A 24880-nucleotide genomic window follows, 5' to 3' on the forward strand; every position below is an offset into this window, starting at 1 on the left:
AATATCATAAAACGAAAATACATTTGAAAGATGATACAGATGATTCTGTTCTCATACAGAATTCCTTCACACTGGTTCTTGTATATAAAGTAACACTGTTGCTGTTGATATTAACAATGAAGAGTGGAAAATGGGAAAGTGACATCACTTTAACACAGTCCCTTTTTTCACTCTCCGTCCTTGTGATGGATTGTAGTACCAGTTAGGACACTGTATGCATTCCCGGTTGTAAAAATTATGTGTGTGTGTGTTTGTGTTTGCTTGGTGGGATGTACATCCCCCTTCCTGCTTCTCCCCCTGCTCTGCATGAAAATAGCAGGTGGAATCCCAGAGAATTTGTTTCTGGAACAATCCTGAGGCACTGAGCGCTCTGCACCTTTGGAATCATGGGAGTGGCCCATGGAAAGAAAGTAAGGATATTTTAATCCAGTTTGAAGAACCTGTATGTTACGAGTGTAAGTCATACATCTCCTCTAAAGATCTGACAGGACTCAAACTCTGTTACACAAATGGATGATTGTAAACAGACATTGTTCAGAAAGCAGTGTTTTAGGCTTAAAATACTGAAATTTATGAGGTGAGACTGTTTCTTTAGTTTGATGCTGTTTTTTCTGTTTGTGTGTCTTCTAATCACAAAGTTTGAGCATGAGACATTTATTCTAAGCTGAAATATACTTATTATGAGTTGAGTGTCTTTTAAGTTCATTTAGTTTCAGTTCTTATCTATATCTGTGGAATCAAGGTGCATCAGCTGTGTTATTTAGTATTATTTATATACTATAAACGTTTTTATTAATAATTTGAATTAGTTTTCTTAATATTTTCAGTTTATTTTTAGGTTAGTTTTTGGTCATATTTTTATGTTTATTTTATTAGGTTATAGTTTATATATATATATCATATTTTATATGTGCCTTTGGCATATATATATATATATATATATATATATATATATGCTTTATTTCAGTTAACAAAGAAACAGCCTTCTTCTCAACTCCAGTTGTTTTAATCTGTAGCTTTTTTTTTTCTCAGTGTAAAAAAGTACGTATTTAGTTGCAATCTGTAACATTAACCTCATTTGAATACTTTGATTCCCTTCTGATTTTCTTTCCTGATTTAGTCCAAGGACTCCTCGTGACTTTCCAGACACAATCACATTCTAGACAGCAAACAGATTATGAAGGGAAAATGGAGAGTTTGTTTGGCAGGGCCAGTAATGAGGTGGCTAAATGCCAGCTGGTCGCAAAACCATTTTAGTCCAATATGATCAACCCAGCCACACACACACAATGCCTCTCTTGTGTTAGTGTAAATTTCTCTCAACACACAGGGCTATTGTGCTGTTCATCAACAGCCCTGGAGATTATTTTAGATTGTTTGGATGATAGATCAGTGCAGTGTCCTTTTATACTTTCTGGACATGATATAAGTGATGGTATGGTTTTTGTATACTACTATGATGATAATACCATGGTATTATTATAGTAAATATATTAATCATACAGTACCGTGGTATTATGTTATCACTATAAAGCACATCACTGAAATGCAGTGGGCAAAATGCTAATGAAATTTTTTTTTTTTTTTTTTGTGTGTGTGCGTGTGGTTAAAATATAATGACTCCTATCCATTTTCTTTCACAGGCAGATCATAATCATCAAAATCACAACTCTGCTTGTGCTCAGCCACTCATTGGACCTGATGAATCAGGTTTTCTATGTTCCTTTCATATTATTTGATGCAATTACATTGATTAATAGTGCTTTTCATTATTGTTACTCATGCTTTCTTGAACAAAGGTGCATTTGGTGCTACGGCCATGTGAGGTGTCCTATTATTTTTCCATGCAAATGAAAATTTCTCCTGGTTGATGATACTGGCTGTTTTTAAAAGGAAGTTCACCAAAACTGAAAATTTGCTGAAAGATTCACCCTCAGGCCATCAAAGATGTAAATGAGTTTGTTTCTTCATTGAAAGAGATTTGGTGAAATTTAGCATTACATCACTTGCTCACCAATAGATCCTCTGCAGTGAATGGGTGCCGTCAGAATGAAAGTCCAAACATCTGACAAAAACATCACAGTAATCCATACAGTACAACTCCAGTCCATCAATTAACATCTTGTAAAGTGAAAATCTGGGTGTTTGTAAGAAACAAATTCATCATTGAGATGTTTTTAATTTCAAACATTTGATTCTAGCTGAAGTCTTCCTCATAATACCCCAGTATTATGAGGCATCTTGTCTGAATCAGGAGAGAAATATGCACAGATCAAGCACCATTTACAAGCAAAAACAGTTCTAAACAAATATGTGGGTGGATTTTGATTTGAGAGACAACAGGAGACTTTTCAGCAAATTTTCATTGTTTTTAGTGAACTGTTTCTTTAATAGAATGCTCTCTTTTACTTGTCTCCCACTCTTAAATTCAGTCTCTGATCTTGGAGCCGTGATAGACCCTGATCAGAGGTGGGGCAGAGAAGATGATTTAGACCAGAGCAAGTTGCTTCCTGAGCAAACAGACAGCGGTTACTATGAAGAGCTCATCAGGCCCAAAAAGCTCCACAATCCCATCAAAGCGTCCAAGAGCCACCGGGAGCTCCAGCGAGAGCTGATTATTACACACAAAAGGTGGAAACTGACCCAGAATTTGAGTTGAAAGCATGTTCACATTCTGAGGCATGAATAAGCTTAGTAGCGGCCTTAATTTATCACCTGACCCAATTCCTAATCTCACTTCAAACATACCCACAGAGGGACTGCTTATGAATTTATGTCTCTCTTGCGTGTACATGTTTTGTCCAACAGATGACAGTAAAGTCAAAGTTGTGCGTGTAGTTAGAGCCTCTGGTGTGGTGGATACATTATAAAAGTCGTATCGCATTTTCTTATAATATTGTTAATATACATAATGCAATGAACAGTTTTGTATTTTTAATGTCCACCATTAACAAAGATGAATACATGCTGTATTAAATGTATTGCTCATTGTTAGTTAATGTTTACAATGGTTTATGCATTAACTAAAGGAAACTTGTTACCTTATTTTTAAGACTTATTTTATCTATCAGAGGAGCAGTTGTGGAGGAGAAGCCGGAGTTACAGAGAGTTCTGGAAAAGAGAAACAGAGCTCAAGTTCTGAAACAAGACAGAAAACAGGAGGAGGAGAAATCGCCACTGGAGCAGGAGTTACTGAAGAGACAGATGAGGTTAGAGAAGGTAAAACCAGAAATACCATTCCTCAAACTATACTGAAATGAATGTTGAATGGACAGTATTGTGTGATGTACGCTAATAAGGCTGGGAAGTGATCCAAATTACATAGAATGCTCCCTAATCTCAAGTTCAGAACACATTGATCTCGGGTTCCAAAAAATGTGCTGTCAATCATAATATATAGGCCTACACCATGTACTATAACCTCACTCAGAAATGATTTAACTTTAATAATTCTTATTCTCAGTTTGAGAGAGAGGTCGAAGAGCAGAGAGAAAGGACAAAGTGTGCGCCTGAGTTCATCAGGGTCAAAGAGAGTCTAAAGAGGACGGCGATCACAAGTGCTGTGGAGAAAGAGCTGTAATCACACATTACATTACTTCACTGATCTACATGAGTGTTGATACTCCTCCAGCTGCTGATTCAAACAGTTTTATTTAGAAAAGCTTGGGGTTTGGAATTTGAACGCGATCACAGAATGTGAAAAACCTGTTGACAAGGAAAAGAATGTTGAAAATGTAGACTTATGTTCTGTCATATTAAGCACTTGTAATGGTCGAGTAAGATTTCAGCTTAATTGCTGATTACATGGCTGTAATTTGCACCAGATATAGAAACACACAAGAACAGAATAACTCCAGAATACTGGAACTGTATCTAGTGTTTAAGTATAGAAATGATTGGTCTGCCTTATTTATAGATTATATACTTTTATGAACTGACAGCAATTCTTTCCACTTTTTCTACATTTATGGTTCAAATCATTTGGTATGTTCACAAATGCATACTAGTTTCAGATATCAAGCACTAGTACATTTAACAAAATGGGTAGTACAAAAAAAAGGACACTGTATCCCATAATTCAATGTTTTAGACCTAATTTTCCTTTTTTTCATCTCTTTTTTTTGACTCACTATTTGATTGGGCAGGCATAGCACTTTTTTTTCCAACAAAATTATCACAAAAAATTTCAAAATTATCTTTTACAATTAAGATATTGTTGATTTAGACTTCTTGTATAAGTGAATTTTTTATTTAAAGAAATAGATGTTTTCTTCATTGCAGATTTGGATAGATTTAGTATTATATCACTTGCGCACCAGTTGATCCTCTGCAGTGAATGGGTGCCATCTGAATGAGAGTCACAACTCCAGTCCATCAATTAGTCCCTGTGCAGTGAAAAGCTGTGTGTTTGTATCAAACAAATCCATCATTAAGACGTTTTAATTTTAAATCGCTGTAGTCGTGTGGATTATTGTGATGTTTTTATCGCCTGTTTGGACTCTCATTCTGACGGCACCCATTCACTGCAGGATCCTTTGCTGTTCAAGTGATGTAATGCTGAATTTCTCCAAATCTGTTCTGATGAAGAAACAAACTCATCTACATCTTGGAAGGCCTGAGGGTGAGTCCATTTTCATTTTTGAGTGAACTATTCCTGTCAGAGCTTTTCCACTCATATAATGTTTTCATCATAAATCATATGATTTTGATGTCACATGTATGTTTCGGCTAACAACACAACTTACAAAATACGTTTTGTACATTTTGTAATAATCTTTAAATAAAGGGATTGTGACATGCCATACAGTTTGGAGTTTATAATCTGAAAATACCAACCACAGTCTGCCTTTGCATAGCACTTTGATGTGAACTTTATTTGCACTGTACACAAAGATTTTACTGAACACACAATGCATAGACAAGGAGTGTTTATTCATAACGTGCTACTACCTGTATATCTTTAAGGGTACAAATCATTGGCTCTTTATAACTCCATCAATAACACATGATGCATTGCATCCATACATTTGTAGCTTTTACAAAAAAAGGTATACAATATATGTATACATCGTCTTTATGTATAATACACATACTGTATTTGTGTCTCCTCTTCACTTCCTGAAGTGTGTGCACTTCCATGACAAAAACAAATTGAACAAGGGAGGAATTAACTACCCAAAAACTGGGGTGTAACTTCCTAGTACTTTTCAAAAGCCAAAGTATGTCATAGATGACTTCTAATGATATTTAATCAGCCCTTCTGAGGCAGTTTGCATAATTACCATAATGAACTGATTGCTGAACTGCTCATTAGACTGTTGCAATTTTATACTAATTAAATCGATGATTGCACTTGGGAATGACACAGTTCTAAAATTAAATATTTTAATTATTGATGTACTTAATATTTTAGAATTTCATTGAATTGAATAAATATTAAATTAAAACAAAAGCATTTTACACTGAAAATAAAAATGCTGTTGCACTGACAACACTGTTCTGACAAACTAGAAATGTACTTTATGCAAATAAATGATAAATAATTATATCACACAGATGGAGTGTCAACTTAAAACTAATCATGATTTAAAGGAAAATGTTTTTAATATTAGGTGTCCATTAGCAAAAAAACAAAAGCTTTTATATATATATATATATATATATATATATATATATATATATATATATATATATATATATATATATATATATATATATATTATTGTTGGCTTCAAGTAAGTAATGTGCGCAAATTGGCACAGATATGATATATATCGATGAACAAGGTGATAAATGTTCTTGCATTGTTTTTTTTGTTGTATTAATCCAGTTTAAAATAAGGCCAGTATTGAGTTCTTAAGATAAAGTTATATGTATATTTTATAAAGAAATAGAAAAAGAAACGGATTAAGTGTCCAAATTTCTTGTGCCTCCCAATGACTTGTGACAGAAATAGTATGTCTTATTATGTGATTAGTTTTGTAAAGATATGAATATGTTTATGTATATTTTATATTTTGATCATCGCTTTTGTAAACATATTTTTACGAGGTCATGCAAACAATAGACGTCTTCTGCACAGGAGAACAGTACAGATTATGGCCAGCAACCCAAACAAAAGAACCTTAACCAATCAACCAATCAGCTTCCAAAACATGCACAACTTGGAATAACTGATAATCATGGACAGATAAATCATTTTGGTTGCAGAACTACATCACTATTGCGACAAAGTAGTTCATCAACATCTGTTCCAAAACCCTCTAAGGCAGAATAATTTAAATGGAATCTCGTAAGTAACTGATTTGAAACACTCTACAACAAATAGTGCCTCACATGTATAGCGCAATACGACACTCGACTCACAACTGCAATGGAGTTTGATGCCAGCATACTCTAAAAAGCATAACTCCACATAGCTCTCACAAATATTGGCTAAAACAGTGTTTTTATTCATCCTTTTTAATATATATTTACTTAGCTTGTTGCACTGCATTATGAGATTGCTTTCGCAGCAAAGGATACAATCTGCCTTAGATTTATGAGGCTTCTTAAAAGACATATTTTGGACCAGGAGTGTGCATCTGATTCCTTCTCACTTAACTCGTGTTTACATTTAAGATTTATGTATTTGAATTGTGTAATATTACCATCTATTTGAATTGCACAGATTTAGTGTAAACAAATTAATAAACTTAATGTAATGCATATTTGTCAGTCATGAATAAATAAAATGGATAAGATTTCTGCACACATACAAAAAAATGCATGGCATAGTTTATTATGAACTATTTCCATCTTGGGAATTTTATTTAAATAATTATATTCTCAAAATGCATTTATTCGAATTGTTTATCAGCGTAAATCTGTTCATTGTGGAAACAATTACATTTATTCAGTTAAAATAAAAGTATGAACATGCATTCATTATATTCATTAATTCGATTAATAAGATAGATAATCAAATTTAATTTATTGATGGTAAATATATAAACCTTGGTTATTGTTTATTTAAAACACATGTAGTTTATTAGTATTATTGCAAAAAATCTCACCTCTTTCATTTGTCAAAATGCATTTATTCAAATTGCTTAGAATTTGCATTAATCTGTTAATTGTGCAAACTATTAAATTTATTCAGTTAAAATAAAATAAGAATATGGTTAAAATATGGCTTGCTCTAGAACAAGCAATATTTAATTAGTAATATGCATTCGATCAAAACAAATCAGAAATATAAACCTGGTTAAATTTTATTAGTAATATTAGAGAAATCTTCTTTCATTTATTTATGATTGTCAAAAATGCATTACATTAAGTTGTGAGTTTGTTAATGTTAAAACTGTAATTCAAATATATGCATATTTTATATGCAAATTCAAATACATACATCTTAATTTAGGATCTAAATAAATTCTTTTTAAATGTAGGTTTTGGAACTGAGCTACAGACTACTTTTGCCCCATAAATCTAAAATTAGAAATCTTTATTAATGGTGGAGATTATCCAAGTATTGCATTTAATCTGGGTGTAAAAAAAAAGCATCTGGACTGTGACTCAAATCTTCTAACCCCTGTTCTGTCCACACGCTTCATATGAAGGTTTTTACCCACAAAAAGTTTCTGTGATTTCCATTACAGCTTGGAAATGCCCCTGCTCTGACTTTATATGCAGCTTTGTACCAGTCTGAACCATATCCCAAAATCAACAACAAAATCAACAACTCTACCCAACAGACCTTACAAAACAGAACCGCAATGGATTAAGGCTTAAAAATGATATGATTATCTTTTTTTTTTTTTCTCATGAACTTATCGGCTGAGCAAATGGGGCTTATTAAGACATTAATATTTGTTGAGACATTGTATAACTAGTGGCTTTCAAAGAAAGTCCAAATTGCTACAGGGTACAGACCTGAACTTTTTCTTTAAAAAAATAATGATAATAAATAAATAATTAAACTTTCCATAAACGCACAACTTAAACATATTTTTGTCTTTGGTAGGGGTTCAGAGATAGTAATCAAATTAAAATGATAGAGGAGTTACATTTCTATGATATACCCAAGTCTGAATGTCTGGAACAATGACGCTCTCCTCTCACGTCCCACCAGCAGCACTAGCTCCATCTAGTGCATGTTACCAGGAAAGCTCTGTGTTCCAGGTCAGACTGGTGCGGTGGACGTGCATGTGTGGTTCCACTGGGTTCCTCAAGGTTCTGCTGGGCTCAGAGTTCTGCTTCAGATCCTGCTGGCTGGTCGGCAGCAGTAAGTACAGCTTCTGAGACTGTCCCGATCGGCACTTCCTCGACGCCCGTCTGCACTTGGGGAACCTAAACAGAAAAGTTTATATTATATATATACATACATACATACATATTAGGGCTGTCAGTTTAACGTGTTAATTAATTAGTTATGAAAAATAACGTGATTAAAATATTTTAACGCAGTTAACGCACTGGTCCCGGCCCCAAACATGTATGTCATCTTACATTTCATACAGTTGACTGTTGACCAATATGATGCAGGGCAACAACTCTATAAATGCAGGTATGCCCTAAAATTCAAGATATTGGGGCAAAAAAATAAATAAAAAAATAAATGGCCCTGTATAACAACTAAACCAATATCAAAATAATACTATAATCATAACAAAACAGCAACAACACAAAAATGCTGTTTTTGTTATGAATGTCACAAAGAACACGAGTGCAGATGTGATTTTATACAACAGTTCAGTAAATAAGAAGTTAATATTGTGCTATATTTTAAACACTATTGTGTGTTTTTGTTCAATTTTGCCAGCGAAAATATTTCCTAAAAAGCCACAGCATAACTCTGTACATCCGAGCAACACAGTGGTGTTTAGTTTCTGAATGAATTAGAACTAATTTATTGAACAAATCGACTGAATCAATCATTCATATTCAAAAACTACATATATACTAAGATCTTTTTTTTTACTACTAAAGTTCTTTCTGAAAAAAAAAAAGATTTTTCTGAAATAAATAAAAATATATTATTCATTACTGATGAAAAATGTTGTTATAAAAATTTGTTAATGTAATAAATAAATTCTGCCTAGAAGCATTAAAAACAGGACAGTCCAATAAAATATGGTTAAAAAACATGACCTTGCTCATTACCATTATTCATTTGATACATGCTGTGATCATTTTTCTAAAACCTTTGTTTACTTAACAGGTTGTATGTACTAAAATTGTCAATTTATTATTTAGGATGGATAGTATGTGACTTTTATTGGAGAATGATCTTAGGCTTACTGTTGTGGTCTTCCTCCTCGTCCTCGTCCTCCTCGTGGTCGAGCTCTTTGGCGGGCAGGAGCAGGTGTCTGTGGTAGGGGCTGGTGCTGGTGATTTGGCTCGGCCCCTCTAAGCTGGTGCTCAGCTGCAGTCTCCGCATGTGTCTGACCACTGCTGTCGCATTGAATGCTTGCTACAGGGACAAGAACAAAAAATAACGTGTCTCTAAAATATGTTTACAAGTATCTTTAAGAACATTTCAGTGAGATTATTGACGAAATCTGTTACCATCTACTGTTTACACATATAAACATATATACGACCCTATGAAAAACATTTTATTTTTACCCAAATCCTGTTTTAATTTTTTATAAATTCCATTTTTTATTCCATTCGATATTTCTGGATCTATTTTTTTTTTTTTTTTTTTTTTAAGTTTAAATTTTTCTGTACTCCTTTTTAATGTTTAAACTAAATTTAATCAAAAAAACAAATCATTAACAGCAATTTATTATTATGTTTATTAAGCTCATCAGGGCCCTATGAATTCTATTTTATTATTTTCTCAATTTCTGTGTTTTTCATTTAAATTTTTCTGGATTCAATTTGAATGGTTTTATCAAAAACATATCTAATTAATTAAACTCATAAAAACAACTTAATTTATTAATTTGTTTAAAATAATAAGGCCCAATAACTTTTTATTTTATTTTTTCTTCAGAAATTATGTGCATTTTAATTTTTCTGGTAATCAAATGAAGGCATAAAACAAAATAAAATTAAATAAAATAAACAATTAAACAAAAAATAAAATAAATATTATACAAAACCTTTCATATTTTTGTCAAACAAAGTGCTGCACAACAGAGGTTTAATGTTAAAATCATGAAAGAAAAAATGTGTGATCATTTTAAAAAGTTTTAATTAATTACATTTAAATAATAATTGTATTAGCAGTGGTATTACATTAAGACAACCATTCTTAAGTATGATAATATATTTCTGTCACAATTTCTTCAACTTGAAGAGAACTTTTATTTTGATGGGTTACTGTGAAGACCTTTAAGTTTCTGTGTGTAAGTGATTAAACAATAGTTTTTGTAGTCATATAGTGAGACTGCAGAGGCCGAAAACAACTCAGGTTTACAGCAATTTATTCTTGGCAAACCAAGTAAGCCATATTAAATAAAACTGTTGGGTTGGAAATGCAAGATGTGAAAAAAATGATGGGATTCTCACCTTCCATTTACTTTTGGCAAAGTTCTTCTTGATCTGAGCGCTGACAGACTCATGAATGTTCCTGTCGAGAGCCGTGTCTCCAGAAATCTCAAAAGTTAGAGATGAGGGATGAGTTACTCGTGCAATTTTGTTGAAAAGTGAAGAAGGATATTATGATCACAGATTAAGTAAAAATATATATATTATTATTATTATTATTGTTTTTTTTTTTTTTTTTTTTTTTAGGTAATCCTACCATGGGTGCTGTAAAGCCTGTTCACAAGTGTTTCTCAGAGTCGGATCTTTCTCCATCAAGTGACTGATGAAATCCTTGGCTAGGACGGGATGTGATCGATAATACAAATATTCAAGCATTAGGAAAGCATTAAGAAAATGCTGAGTTCATCAGTAGTTTTGAGAAGGTTTTTCTTCACTATTGGCAGACAAGTCGCATTCTATAAAAATGAACTCAGTTTAACATTGTTACATCACTAATGGTATTTTTATTTTTAAAAACCTGCTGTTGAGCTCAATTGGTGCAGTCATTTGTATCAAGAGCTTGTCAAAATGATGGTACTGGATTATGATTACATTATCATGACTGAAGATCTACCTGAGTCAGAGATGTCGTCCCAGTACGGAGAGTCAAACTCATACTCTGCTTTGAGAATCTGCTCGAACAGCTTGGCGTCATGTTCATCGTAAAATGGAGGGTAGCCACATAAGCTGCAAAAGACATAGCTTTGTATTAACAACCAAACAGACTGTTAATTATCCCTCTTATTAGCTGGCTAATCATAAACAAACAAACAAATCGATCAATATGAAAATTATAAATTCTAAATTCTTACCTCATAACTCAAAAACATAATTATATAAACAAAAAAAAAATTGTGACAAACTCAAAAAATGCTAGATTTGCTAGATACTAATGCAATTATGAGAAACAGTTAGAATTGTGAATTTATATCTCACAATTATGACTTCATTCATGCAAATTTGTATCACGTAATTCTGAGAAAAAAGTCAGTATTGTGAGATTTAGTTTATTTTTTATTCTAGTGGCATAAGCTGGCTTCCATAGAATTGACCATACAGAAAAAATGATATAAATACAATTTAATAAATTCATATAAAATTAGTAAATACATAAATATGCACAAACAAATTATTTTTGATATGACAAATACATAAATAACTAAATATGAAGTATTGATTTAGATTGAAATATTGATTTATGCTATTTCATTAAACATGTCTCCCTAAATAAACCAATATCAAATAAATGAGGATTGACCATAAATACAAATAATTAAATACATTCAATGCATTAAATCATACTAAATAAATTCCTATAAAACTGACAATCAATCAATCAATCAATCAATACACACAAACATAATTTTGGTCATATGAGAGATGCAGAAATACTCACAGAATATAAGAAATCACTCCTATGGACCAACAGTCTACAGCTTTACTGTATGGTTTTTGTGCCAAGACCTCTGGAGCTGATTGAGAGGGTGAGAGAGACAGAGAAGCTTTCAGTGTTTCTTTTTTTTTGCTGTTTAGTTCCCTTTCCTTTTGAGCTTGGGCAGCATCAAAGAGGCACTTTAAAATGCTAGCACTTGACATTGTACGTCATTTCAAATGACTGCGAGCCTCTAAAAACCGACATATTACTGACCCTTGCTAAAATAATTTGAAAAAGGCAGGAAAAATAGCCCTCATTCGTACCTACGTATCCAGGTGTTCCACAGGCAGTTGACATCACACTTGCCGAGTCCTCGATCTTAGACAGGCCAAAGTCACTGATCATGATATTGGAGTCCTCCTCCATACTGTAGTACAACAGATTCTCTGGCTGCACAGAAAGAGAGTGAACGAATATCAGCTGAACATAATTTCCCCCAAATCACATTAAATCAAGTCATACCTTGCTACATTTATGGACATCCATTGGTGCACTCTTTTCATATGCATAACACTGTGTGTTATAATCAGACTTGACAACCGATAAATCACATACCTTCCATGTTAATTTAAGTTTTTCTCAGGACCATCCATGACAAACAGCACACAACAGGACATTTTATTGGTCACTTGGGATGCTTGGAATAGAAAATGACTATAAAACTCTTACTGTTTCTATAAAGGTCCAAAAGCAATTAAATATATATGCTTTTGTGTTTTTTTTTTATTGCAAGGATGCATCAAAAGTGGCTGTAAAGATATTTCTAATGTTACAAAAGTTTTCTATTTTAAGTAAATCCTGTCCTTTTGAACTTTTATATCCATATGTATCATGATTTCAACAAAAATAATAACTAAAATAACTAAACATTAAATACTTTTGTCAGTGATTTTGTCCCTTCATGACAGCATTTGGCTTTCAGAGAGGACAGAAAAAAGATTGCATACTGAATCATTTTCACTTTACACCTGGTTAGAAAGGCAGTGTGGAATTATATGGAAAGAATATGTAAGCATTACCTTCAAGTCTCTGTGCACAATGCCCATATCATGCAGATACTTGACCGCATCTAAAATCTGCCGAATGAGTTTGCTGGCATCTCTTTCTGTGTAGAAGCCTTTTTCCACAATCCTGTCAAAGAGCTCTCCCCCCGATACGCTGTGCAGACCCACACACAAACTACAATTAGCACCTCTACTATAATCACACAAGCGTTCAGTTGTCACGGCAAATTAAACCAACATCAGCCTGTTTCTTTTATAATGATTATGCTTGATGTGGTTGCGAGTGCTGAGAAAAACTCACAGCTGCATGACCAAATACAAATGCGACTGACTTTCGAAGATGTCTTCCAGTGAAACAATATTTTCATGTTTTATTCTGAAAAAAAAAAAGAAAATGGCAATGATTAGAATCTTAACTGGCAATCAGACTTACTATTTCAGCTAATGGACAGTAAAACAGCTTAGGATCCTTACATTAGGGACCAGAACGTATAGGATCAGACTTGCACAACCTGCAGATTGATATTTTACATTGTGTATATGCTGATTTATTTCACTATAAGGCAGTGTTCATTTTGTTTTATTTTTATACTATTATAATATATAAATATTTTGAATTAGCTTTTATTTTCTGTTTTCTGTTTTTTTTATTATTATTATTATTTAAGTTCACATTTTACTAATTTTATGTTTTTGTCTTTTTTGTTTAGTTTTTTTAATAAATCTATGTAACTTTAATTTAATTTCAGTTTAACAACTTATTTCAATTATTTGCCATAATGTTTGTTTTTTTAAGTTTCAGTTTTTGAATGAATTAATGAATGAACAATTGAACGAACTAATGAATGAATAAATAATTAAATAAATTAATAAATTAATTAATTGATTTTATTTGCCTGGTGTGCACAAATACACAGTAAATCTTTGTCATTTATTTTATTTACTTTAGATTTTTACCATCTAATTTCAAATTTATTTCAATACTTAAAACTATTTTTAATAATTTTAGTTTTAGTTTTTTTCTTTTCTTTTCTTTTCTTTTCTTTTCTTTTCTTTTCTTTTCTTTTGATTTTTATAATCTAATTTCAAATTTATTTCAATACTGAAAACTATTAATAATTGTAGGTTTTTTGTCATTTATTTTATTTTATTTGGATTTTTATAATCTAATTTCAAATTTATTTAAATACTGAAAACTATTTAATAATAATAATAGTTTTTGTTAACAATAACAGCACTGCTGTGAGGAAATGTAATATGCATGTGAAAGTCCTTGCTTTGCTCTAAAGATCTTTTTATGCTCTATTCATGATGGCTTTCCTTCCTTCTTCCCTATTTTTAATGTGCTTTCTGAGTCTCTTTTGTGAAGCTACACCGGCTATACTCAAATCAGACATTAATAACATTCTGTTCTATCTCCATTTGACTTCCACTCTTTTGGTTTCCTTCTTTCCATTTGATTACAGTTTTTCACACCAATGGTGGGATTCTCTCTCTGTCTCTTTCTCTTAATTCTATCCCTATTCCTCCTCTTTGGTCCCTTTCTTTCTCTCTTTCACAATACTGCTGCGGGGAACCTCCATACCATCTCAGCCTCTGTGTGTGCTGTTGCCCTGGCAACAGAGTCACTAAAAATAGGACTATCTCCAGTACTCTTGACATTTCCGATACACACTTCTACGATTTCTAAAGCTATAGCACATTTTTGTGGCACAGACAGTATTCACAAGAGCTTTTCTTCTCTCAAAGAGCAATCTGGCTTTTAAGAGGAAAAGGAAGAGACCTTTCAGCATCTTGACTGACAATTATCCTTAACACTACCTCACAAAGAGTCAAGCTCTTGGCAGCATCCGTCCTATATCTGCACATAAATCCTAACATGGTTTCACTTGATCTCAAACAGTGCCGTTATCTGTTATTGGCCTTGTAATCAAAGAGTTCAGTCTCAAATACTATGGTAAAGGTGTGCTGCAGTCTACAGGTTTACTCTCTTTGGCTTTCTCCATATATGATAAATATATGCTATTCTGAATAAAAAAATTTAATTAACAGCTTAAACCAGCCTAAGGCCAAGTGGTCCTCAGCTGGTTTAGATGGTTTATCTTGACTATCAAGCTAGTTTTTTATGCTGTAATAGCCAGTTCTGACCTGTGTAGCACAGCAATCTCATTCTCAATGCTGTTCTCCTTTCCCTGCAACGCTTTCTTAGGGATGCATTTAATGGCCACAAGTCGCTGGGTCTTCTTCTCCTCTGCCAGGAACACCTCAGAGAACGCACCTCTGGAGGACAGGAAAGATGGAGTTAGTGCTATTTGATATTTAACTTCCCCCAGTGGACCTCTAAGTTACTGTTATGAAAGCAGACATAAACCAATATATTGACCAGGGCTGCATTTCTCAAAAGTAAATACACCCACGGTCTCTACGATCTAATTAATTGATCGATATTTCAAGATTACTAACATCAGTCAGTAAACATAATCAAATTTGATTATTTAAAAAAAATTGTAATTGAAAATATTAACGATACTGATTTAAAGAATTTTAAATATTTATTGTAAATAGTACATGATAAAAACTGCAATTGCAATTATTATATGTGTTAAGTTTGCCACCAATATATGATATAAATCTGGGGTTTGCCAGAAATATTTATATACAGTTAAGAATAACAACCAGGAATAAACAGCATAAAATAACATACAGGCTACCAAGTTTTGGAGTTTTTTAATGTTTCCGAAAGAAGTCTCTTATGCTCATTAAGGCATCATTTATTATTATACAAAAAATTTATTAAAAACTGTAATATTGTGAAAAAATATATTAATATAATATATTTTAAAATGTAATTTATTCCTCTGATACAAAGCTGAATTTTCAGCATCACCTTCAGAAATCATTCTAATATACTGATTTGCAGATCAAGAAACATTTCTTTTAATAAAGTTTATAATGAATATAAAGTTTAATAAACTGCATTTACTGAAAAAGAAATCATTCGTAACTATACATGTTGTTACTGTCACCTTTGATCAGTTTAATGCATCCTTGCTGAATAAAAGTATTCATTTCTTTAAAAAACTCAGTAGGCCTATTGTAACTAAAAAGTTAATGCACATAAGTTTTTCTAGATTACTGATGGATTGATAGTAAATGCACTGATGCATTTTTACCCTTCAGATGTAATTCAACTCTGATTTTTTTGTGTAACAGAACACAAAAGGGACGTAAACAGCACTGACGCCTTTTCCAGACTATTTTTCTTTTTTTGTGTATGTGTTGTTTGCACAACAGAAATATGTGCGCGGCTGATATTTTATCAGGCCAGACTCTTCAGGTTGGGAAAGATGAAACAGTGTGCTGTACATCTGCATCCTCCAGAGGGACACCGGTACTAGTGCCAGAAAAAGACAAACAGCACAAGCTGTTTAATCATCCAAGGAATGTTTCCATGTGTTAAGGCATCTGGGTGTGTGTTTGTCCTATTCCGAGCATCTTTTCAGGCTTTTACAGGTTTGTAGACAAAACACATTAATTCTCGTTCTCTTCCTTAAACACAAGCCTGTGTGTTAAAACAAGCACTGTCATGTATAATCTAGCTGTCCCAAACACACACTCCCTAAACTGCCTTCTTAATCACAGAGGGAGCAATTAAACATACAATTTGCCACTAAGGAAAAGAAAAAAAAAAACAAGCCAGAGAACAAATGACAGTAGAGGAAATTTCTTTTCCTCACTTCCAAGACTAAATTTTATATAGTGGTAAAATCCTAATTATGATTTCAAACATTTCATTCTTATTTTAGATGTCTCAAACAATTAAAAAATAACATCTCCTACACATAAATACAGATACCCAGCTAACAAAAATACACTCTTAAAAATAAAGGTGCTTCACGATGCCACAGAAGTACTTTTTTTGTGTAAATGGTTCCATAAAGAACCTTTAACATCTGAAAACATGTTTCACAAAAGGTTCTTTGTAGTGAATGAGGATAGTTTCCATTAGGATGATTTCAATTAAAAGGACCTTATGATATGTTGTTGTTGAGATAATAAAAATAAAACGGAAATCTCCAATGACCTGGAAGCCATGCTATAGTGAGTCATGATCACAGCAGGGTTGTTTAGTGAGAGAGAGCAGCTCATACAGCACTGTAGCTGTCAACAAACTTTCTACTGACTCGTATCACAGACTTCTCAGACTGCCTTAAGTGGAAAGGGGGAGGTGCGGGGGGCAAAAAGAAGGCTGGGAAGAAAGAATGAAGGAAAGAAAGAGAGAGTGAGAGGAAATGAAGAGAGCGGGAGCTGTGCTGTTGCCGTGAGACATGGTGTAATTAAGGCCTCCCGTGGCTTCCTGTGGGTAAAGGAGGAGGAAGAGAGGAGAGAGAATAGAGATTAGGAAATGATACAAGACAGCCGATGTGGGTGTTTGGGTCTGTAAATAAGAAAATTGTTTCGCAGAGACATATAGCTGATGGAATGCCTTACATATGTTACAAGGCCAATCATTTTCCAACAGCAGCTCTGTGCACTAAAATAGATTAAAAAATGTGCAAGGTGTAAAGTGTTTCTCTAGTGAGGGGTTAGAATCATGGAGATATTATAGTTTACATGTCAACAAAAAGTGAAAACAACATCAACAGCATGAAAGGAAAAATTACAAACATTCATATTCATAGTTTTATACACTAATGCTTATTACATTACACTGTTTATGTTGCATAAAATGTGGTACAACAGTGATGAGAGAATCTTACTGGTCATTTAAAGCATTATTAGATAAGCTAAACATATTCCAATTTGACCTAATATTTAAATATGTTAGGGACAATAAATTACAGGAAAATTGTCTGAATGTGTGAGCCCAGTCATTATATGTCAATTTTCTGATATCATAAAACATAAACATGTTTTGGTGTTGCATTATACTTACTGTTAATTCATTGCTTCAATAACTATAAAAATATAAGTAATTTAAGTCTAATTTATTTCATAAGATCTTAAGATTCTCTCTGAATTGTCTCTCTCTATTCACTCTCTCTCTCTCTCTCTACACACACACACACACACACACACAGTACATACACAAAAACACACACAAATGTATTATTCTTCGTGTGTTTGAATCAAATTTTTACAGTGTCTAGTAGAGTTATTCAAGTAATAATGACGCTGCATTTCATTTAACCACTGTACCTGACCTGGAAAATAATCTGTGAAGCAATAATCCAGTTATTCAAAGATTTAGTGCCGGAACACTAGACATCTCTCATTATGATTTTAACTCCAGGAACAACTCAACTTTTTATCTGTCATGCCTTTTGTCTGCCAGAATAAATTGTAAGTTTAATTTATTACATTAAAATTATTATATACATTTTTGTTCTCAGCAAATAATGATAAAATTTATTGATATCCCTTTTAAAAAAAAGGCATTTAAAAACTCACTCTGAACCACACAGACTCGTTTTAACAAGCTGTGATTAATAATTGAACAAAAATGCAGCATGAGTGGCCCTGTTTTCTTTTTTATGGATGTCTTCTTGAAGAGTAGGTTGTTTGTGGAGCTTTTTCTGTAATTTTAGATTCCCTTAGAAGGCTGTATATATTTGTCTGTTACTACTGACTGAAAAAGAAAAGAAAACAAAACAACTCTGAGATCATACCAACCTGACACAATTTGGTAAACTAAGTGTAGTCTTTAAAAACACCTTTCTCATTTTTTTTGGAAGATTGGGAGCTTAAATCAACAAAGGGACCTCTGACAAAAACAGCTCTGAATTCTCATTCATCCTACTTCTGTGACATTCACATAAACATAAACTTTCATAAAAAAAAAACTTATCCTGTCACCATAGCAACCAGTTTTCTTTGACCTCTTCTGCCATCTTTGTAAATACGATGAACACTATAAAAGACTAAACCAAAAACAAAACAACAAAGTCAAAGTGATGTTTGAATTCTGTAAGCTTTGAAAGAGCACAAATATAAACAGTCCATTTTGTTTCCCAAATATCACTGTTTCAGGGGGAAGTCGTGGCCTAATGGTTAGAGAGTCGGACTCCCAATCGAAGGGTTGTGAGTTCGAGTCTCGGGCCGGCAGGAATTGTGGGTTCAAATACCATGACTTAGGTGCCCTTGAGCAAGGCATCGAACCCCCAACTGTTCCCCGGGCGCCGCAGCATAAAATGGCTGCCCACTGCTCCGGGTGTGGTGTTCACAGTGTGTGTGTTCACTGCTCTGTGTGTGTGCACTTAGGATGGGTTTAAATGCAGAGCACGAATTCTGAGTATGGGTCACCATACTTGGCTGAATGTCACGTCACTTTCGTTTTCAGACAGCAACACTGAAAAAACACTGAAAAAAAAAACTCACAAATTTCAAATACAAACCTCTTGTCTCACAAAAACAGACCTTCTTCTTACAGAAACAAGATAACCAAACTGTTATTTGTATATATTCGTTAGCCAATGACTTAAGCACTTACTCATAACATATCATAACAAAATCTCTAACAAAACATAACAAAAAAGTACCACCTGTTCTTAATTATGGTAACAGCCATGTACATTTGTATAAACTGTATAAATTACAATATGGAGAACAACCAGAATGGATAATGCTTACAGTTGCAACTAACTGTTTTGCAATTACCAACTCTTATCTCTTTTTAAAGCTTCTCCAAAATACACATGTACCACTTACTCAAACATTAGTCTCTCGATATACTGCAGCAAATCCTGCATAGTCTGCTAAAATTAAAAAACTCTCTAGTGTCCAATTGTAAACCGTTTTTCATGTTTTTAATCAAAATCCAGGTCTGCAGCTAGATAAGCCAGAGCAGATACAATTTCCCCAGAATAAATCAATTGAAAAGAATTCACGGATAAACCAATTCCATAATCTACTTTAGAAAAGAGGCTTTCTGTCAACATATACAGTTAAATCCTCTGAACAATGCCTTACTGGCAAACTAGTCAAAACCATATGACACTGTGAAAACAAAGACAGGTTACAGATTTGCCTATATGCAGAAAAACCATTCCATTTTCTACCTATAGTTGCATTAATGCGAGATTAATTTTGCAGAACAGACAAAAAGCACTTTTTGATTTATGACCATACAGTGTGTGGTCTAAGAGTACAGAATGACAGAAATCTTTTGAGCCATCTTTCTAAAGATTAGCAGGCTAACCTTTTCCACAATATTTACAGGTTGCTTCTGCACTGCTATTGATACAACATTCCTCAAGAAAGGTCTCCTTGAAGTTTTGGACTTTCCCATGATTCATCACTCTCTTTCTCTCTGTTTATTTCTGCTGATGGGGCAGACAGGTCCCAGCTGCAGCAATCTTGTCTACTACACAGTCTGCTTCAGTTCATTCAGCTCTCTGTAGAATTCATTTTTTGCCGACAAAAGAAAACAAGCACGCACTTCGCCTCTCAGCACAAAGCTAAAATTACTCATTGACATTGATAGTTCCATTGTACCATTTACAATTAACTGCACTGCTCTAGTCCAGTGCAGAATATTTAATACAACTATAGTTATAGAGTCCAGAGTGTTCACTGACCATCTGATGGATGTGACAAACAAAACTGATTGGCTGAAGTGTCTGCCAAATGTTTATATATAAATGTCATGCATGTACAGTAATACAATCCAAATTCCGAAAGTCAGATTGCTAAGAAACAAGTCATGTTTGCAAGGTACAACGGGATTCATTTATGAAACGAATTGTGTAAGACCATTCTACCATAAATTGTCGCATTCAATTCAATGCAACAATTTATGTAACACTGTGTCTAGAAGAGACGGACGTCACATTGCTTAAGGCGGTCAGCACTAGAAGTGTCGAAGCTGCAAGTCACCTTAAAGGGACAGATCACACAAAAATGTCTATCTATCATTTATGGCGCTTAATATTTTTGTGGAAATTGCAAAACATTTTTTCAGGATTCTTTGATAAATAGAAAATTAAAAAGAAAACCATTTATTTGAAAAAAAAAAAAATCTTCTAAAATTATAGCCTACATGTCTTCTTTAAGGTGACTTTTGATCAGTTAAATGTCAAATTAGGTATTAATTTCTTTCAAGGAAAAAAATCGCACTGATCCTAAAATTTTGAGAAGTACAGTGTATAATATTTACAATTAATAGAAATAAAGTAAAATGTGTGCTCATGTTAAAAGGGAAACTGTTACAATATTAGAAAAGTGGGATCCTTCAACTAAAGGTGCATTGCAATTTGCCACAAGGTATCCTCCTCTAAAAAAAACTGCACTTGGCCACTTTATATATAATTAAAATGGTCTCCTTCTGTTGAAGTAGACATTTCTTTGGCAGAATAAGCTGCGAAGTGGTCCAAACTTTATGCTGAAGGTATAAAGGGCTGAGGTTTTGGTACAACAAAGGTCAAGACTGACAATTGCTCCACAGTGATGCTAAGAATGTATCTCTGGTGAGTGTGTACCATGCACGGCTCCAAAGAAGGGGATTTAACATGAGGCTGGCCATGTGAACTCAAGCTGAAGTAAGCATGCCCAAATGATTATGTTATGCCATCTGAAATAGCAGTCATTCTGGCCGCAGGAGGGGAGAGACACTCATAACAACTCCCTGATGAACATTATATGCTTGTGTATGAGTCTGTGTGTACATGTCTGAAGGTTTCATCACAGCTCTACGCTAGTGACTTTCCCCTCAGCAGTGCCTTGGAGGTTGGTGATGTGCTTCCCACCCAGCATTCGCCGTCCTGCTTCTCACGTGCTTCGTGAAAGATCTTGCGTGAGTGTCGCTAAGATTCGGCATGGCAGATCGGTCTGTCCATCTGTTTATCCCTCTCCCTGGCTCCCGTCCTCAGCCACGTTGGCCAAGATGCGCTGAACGTGACAGTAAAATGTACACACTCTGCCCACGCACTATAAATATATCTGTGAACATAAAAGGGCTAGTGCACTTAGGGTCGACGAACGCTCTCTTGTCCTCTACTATGACTGGCTTCATGAATAATAGAAGCAGGTCTACATGACTTCAAAACAGAAATGTTGTTGTTGCTTTTGTAGGAAAGCATCTGGGAATAATATAAATGAGAATTTAAATTGAACTAATTCCAAATATTGATGGATAATGAAAGCCCTGCTGCGTCCCACACTGAGGTGTCATTAATCACACCCGGCAAAGTGAGAAAAAGTAGCAACTGCTCCAACAGAAAATGGATGAGATCTGTTTCTGATGCCACTCAGTGCCAATATACTCTGAATATTGTTTTCATAATGCCAATATGACATATTGTTATTCTCAACTGACTAAAACAAATGAAGGGGATCTACAGAGCTACAGAAGAAGATTAGGAATAAGAATATTAGTTGATACAGTAGTTGCAGGTGTGATTCAACAGTCGGATGGTAGAATGATTTCTAAAACACTGTGAAGTTTTTTTGTGGTTTAAATGTCCTTTTCTTAGTGTATGAAATCATTTAAAAAGCACAAAAATGACTAAAACAGAAACTGAAATAAAAATAAATTAAACTTAAATAGTAATGAAAGCACATAACAAAATTACTAAAATGAAAACTTAAAATATAAACATAAAAGCTCATTCAAAATATATATAAAAAAATTATAATAGTATAAAACTAATACTAAAATAACACTTGTTTCTGGCCACTTTCATTGTAAATCAAGCAATTCATTTATCAAACACTCACGTCCCCAAGACCTCCTTGAAATCGTAATTTTCCTTGATGTCAGTTGTCTTCTTTTTCCATCCATTTTCATCCTCTCCTAAAGGCATTGTATAGTTGATTTCCACTCAGAAACTAAAAAAAAACAGAAGTAGAGATCAATTAATAAATCAATGAAAGTCAATTCAACAGAAAATTAGACAGAAAAGAGAAAAAAAGAAAAAAAAAAGAAAAAAAATTGCCTGTATTTAAAAAGAGTGTTTCTGGTTTCATGGTTATTATTAAATCTTAATGCAATCGTGTGGCATTGTTTAGGTGTGTATTACCACATCACACCGCCACTGAAGTCTGCATTGTGAATGCCGTCATCATGGTACCTGTTACTCTTCTCAGTGCAGGGGAAGATGGTCCAAACCAATAGTTTGTTGTTGAATAAGGCTTTTTATTTAGCCTAAGCATCTGAAGGGACTGCTTGAGCACATTGTCATCTGTAAACCAGTGACCAGTTTTACTAGCTATTTATAGATTTTGAGATTAATTTTTAATAGGCAAACTCTAGTGATTCTGTTATCAGGATGATAGCAAAAAAATAAGAGAAAGTAATGCATATTCACATATTCATAAAAAAACAAACTTTGAAACTATTTTTTTTAAATATTTGTTTAAAACTAATGTATCAGCCGTTCTAAACTCCAAAAGTCCTACCTTAAGACACCTCAAGACTACCTTCCTTTACATGAAACTATTGAGTAAATGCATCATTGTAATTTACACGACTATTAATGTTCCTCTGAGGTGCCAGAGCTCAGTTTAACTCACACACACTTACTGATATTTTTTTTTAATGATTTTCTGTAATTATGATTAGTCATATTTTACATGGCAAAATGTTTAATTATTATTATTTATTATGTATCTGTTATTCTACAATTTATTAACTTACAATAAAATTTTCTCGGTTACTATGCTTTTATATCTGTCTTTGGTCATTCCTTATTCATTGTAATCTTTGTCATCTTTAAAGACATTTCAAATAGATAAGCACTGGTCATATGATACGTTTGATTGTTGGAACTTATATATATATATATATATATATATATTATATATATATATATAGTATATATATATATATATATAAAAGATTCAGCAATCCATTGAACTTGTACATACAGTAAATATATCATGCATATATCATAACTTTTATCCTGTCATTCAGTTAAAGTAAAAGTTAGATTTTTCAGATCTGTGCAACATAGGACAAAAGGTACTTTTATTGTATTATTTTTTGACCTGGTACCAAAGCAATGCAATGGTGTTTTAACATGCATATAGTAATTCCGTGCTATACCATGGAATATGAATATGACAATCATTCAAGACCATGCTTTACCATCAGTACCTTAGTACTACCACATTACTTTTACCAAAGGAATACACATATGACAAAACAAGAAAAAAATCAGCTATGAACAGCTGTTCCACGGATAAACTGTAAACATGCAGTGCACAAAACCCCTTACCAGTATCTGAAAGTGCTCCGCATCTCGAGTGAGTCATTGAACAAGCAATGCGCTATGCCAGTGAATGCTTATTGTTCGTGTATAAGTGTGTGTGTGCGTGTGTGCGTGTGTGTGTGTGTGTGTGTGTGTGTGTGTATTCAGACACTGCGCATAGATGCGCATGCAGGAGTCTGTTGCTACCTGCACTATTAATCTTCTAAGAACAGACAACGAAGCATTAACAAGAATTGACTGAAAACAGATCAAATGTTTGTTTTAAATCGACGTTAGCTTACACAGAATCCTAATATGCAACATGGACTTGTGTATTGCCCACATCATCATGCATGAAACCTTGCAGTGGCATTGCAGAAGATTCTGATACTATATTAAATCAGTTCATACACTTTAACCACAGACTTCGAGGAAAACTTAAAATAAATGCGATACCTGATTGTCTGCTCCTATGGGTGGACGGTCCTCTTCTGCCTCTTTATCTATCCGCAATTCTCTTTCGATGCAATAGTTGCGGGATCTACCCTGACGTCAAGTAGCGACTGGAGGAGGCGTCTTTCATTTGACAATATAACCATACAGTGCGGATACTACGATACTATTCCCGAGTGTCATTCGCAAAACCCTATAGATTTATAGGCTATAAAGTTTTGTAAGTAGATGAGTTTTGAAAAAGCCTGCTGGACCACAATAACAGGACATTAAAAAAATTACAA

General features: G+C 33.6%; 2 protein-coding genes across 9 annotated transcripts; one reads left to right on the plus strand and one right to left on the minus strand.

Annotated features, from left to right (window-relative positions):
- The first annotated feature begins 22 nt into the window (after nt 1-22).
- On the plus strand, nt 23-4435 carry LOC109056462 (protein FAM107B-like). Of its 6 annotated transcripts, none has more exons than XM_019073664.2 (5): nt 23-410; nt 1644-1710; nt 2433-2631; nt 3054-3219; nt 3464-4435. In XM_019073664.2, the coding sequence occupies exons 1-5, from the start codon at nt 387-389 to the stop codon at nt 3578-3580; spliced, it is 573 nt and encodes a 190-aa protein (XP_018929209.1). In that variant the 5' UTR covers nt 23-386; the 3' UTR covers nt 3581-4435. The 6 variants fall into 6 exon arrangements, with proteins under 6 accessions (XP_018929209.1, XP_042582334.1, XP_018929208.1 ...); XM_042726400.1 differs by having other exon boundaries at nt 3072-3219; XM_019073663.2 differs by lacking the exon at nt 23-410 and having other exon boundaries at nt 965-1710.
- Nucleotides 4436-4847: 412 nt separating this feature from the next.
- Nucleotides 4848-24758, minus strand: LOC109056464 (calcium/calmodulin-dependent protein kinase type 1-like). Of its 3 annotated transcripts, none has more exons than XM_042726401.1 (12): nt 24600-24758; nt 22672-22782; nt 15106-15237; nt 13259-13333; nt 12973-13111; nt 12217-12343; nt 11915-11990; nt 11093-11205; nt 10736-10814; nt 10501-10588; nt 9283-9454; nt 4848-8331 (listed from the first exon to the last, which is right to left on the minus strand). In XM_042726401.1, the coding sequence occupies exons 2-12, from the start codon at nt 22755-22757 to the stop codon at nt 8240-8242; spliced, it is 1179 nt and encodes a 392-aa protein (XP_042582335.1). In that variant the 5' UTR covers nt 22758-22782; nt 24600-24758; the 3' UTR covers nt 4848-8239. The 3 variants fall into 3 exon arrangements, with proteins under 3 accessions (XP_042582335.1, XP_042582336.1, XP_042582337.1); XM_042726402.1 differs by lacking the exon at nt 24600-24758 and adding an exon at nt 24171-24544; XM_042726403.1 differs by lacking the exon at nt 24600-24758 and adding an exon at nt 23025-23634.
- Nucleotides 24759-24880: the final 122 nt, after the last annotated feature.

Source organism: Cyprinus carpio, chromosome B6, assembly GCF_018340385.1.
Source record: "Cyprinus carpio isolate SPL01 chromosome B6, ASM1834038v1, whole genome shotgun sequence".
Lineage (NCBI taxonomy): Eukaryota > Metazoa > Chordata > Actinopteri > Cypriniformes > Cyprinidae > Cyprinus > Cyprinus carpio.

What these genes read in the sequence shown, in the direction of transcription:
- LOC109056464 (XM_042726401.1), bottom strand. Translation starts at nt 22,757, where the DNA reads ATGCCTTTAGGAGAGGATGAAAATGGATGGAAAAAGAAGACAACTGAC. An exon ending in TTGTATTTGGTCATGCAGCT is followed by an intron (nt 13,112 to 13,258) that starts GTGAGTTTTTCT and finishes GGGTCTGCACAG; the next exon opens with CGTATCGGGGGGAGAGCTCT. An exon ending in TGGAACACCTGGATACGTAG is followed by an intron (nt 11,991 to 12,216) that starts GTACGAATGAGG and finishes CCTCTCAATCAG; the next exon opens with CTCCAGAGGTCTTGGCACAA.
- LOC109056462 (XM_019073661.2), top strand. Translation starts at nt 2,312, where the DNA reads ATGTGGGTGGATTTTGATTTGAGAGACAACAGGAGACTTTTCAGCAAA. An exon ending in CTGATTATTACACACAAAAG is followed by an intron (nt 2,632 to 3,053) that starts GTGGAAACTGAC and finishes CTTATTTTTAAG; the next exon opens with ACTTATTTTATCTATCAGAG. An exon ending in GACAGATGAGGTTAGAGAAG is followed by an intron (nt 3,220 to 3,463) that starts GTAAAACCAGAA and finishes TCTTATTCTCAG; the next exon opens with TTTGAGAGAGAGGTCGAAGA.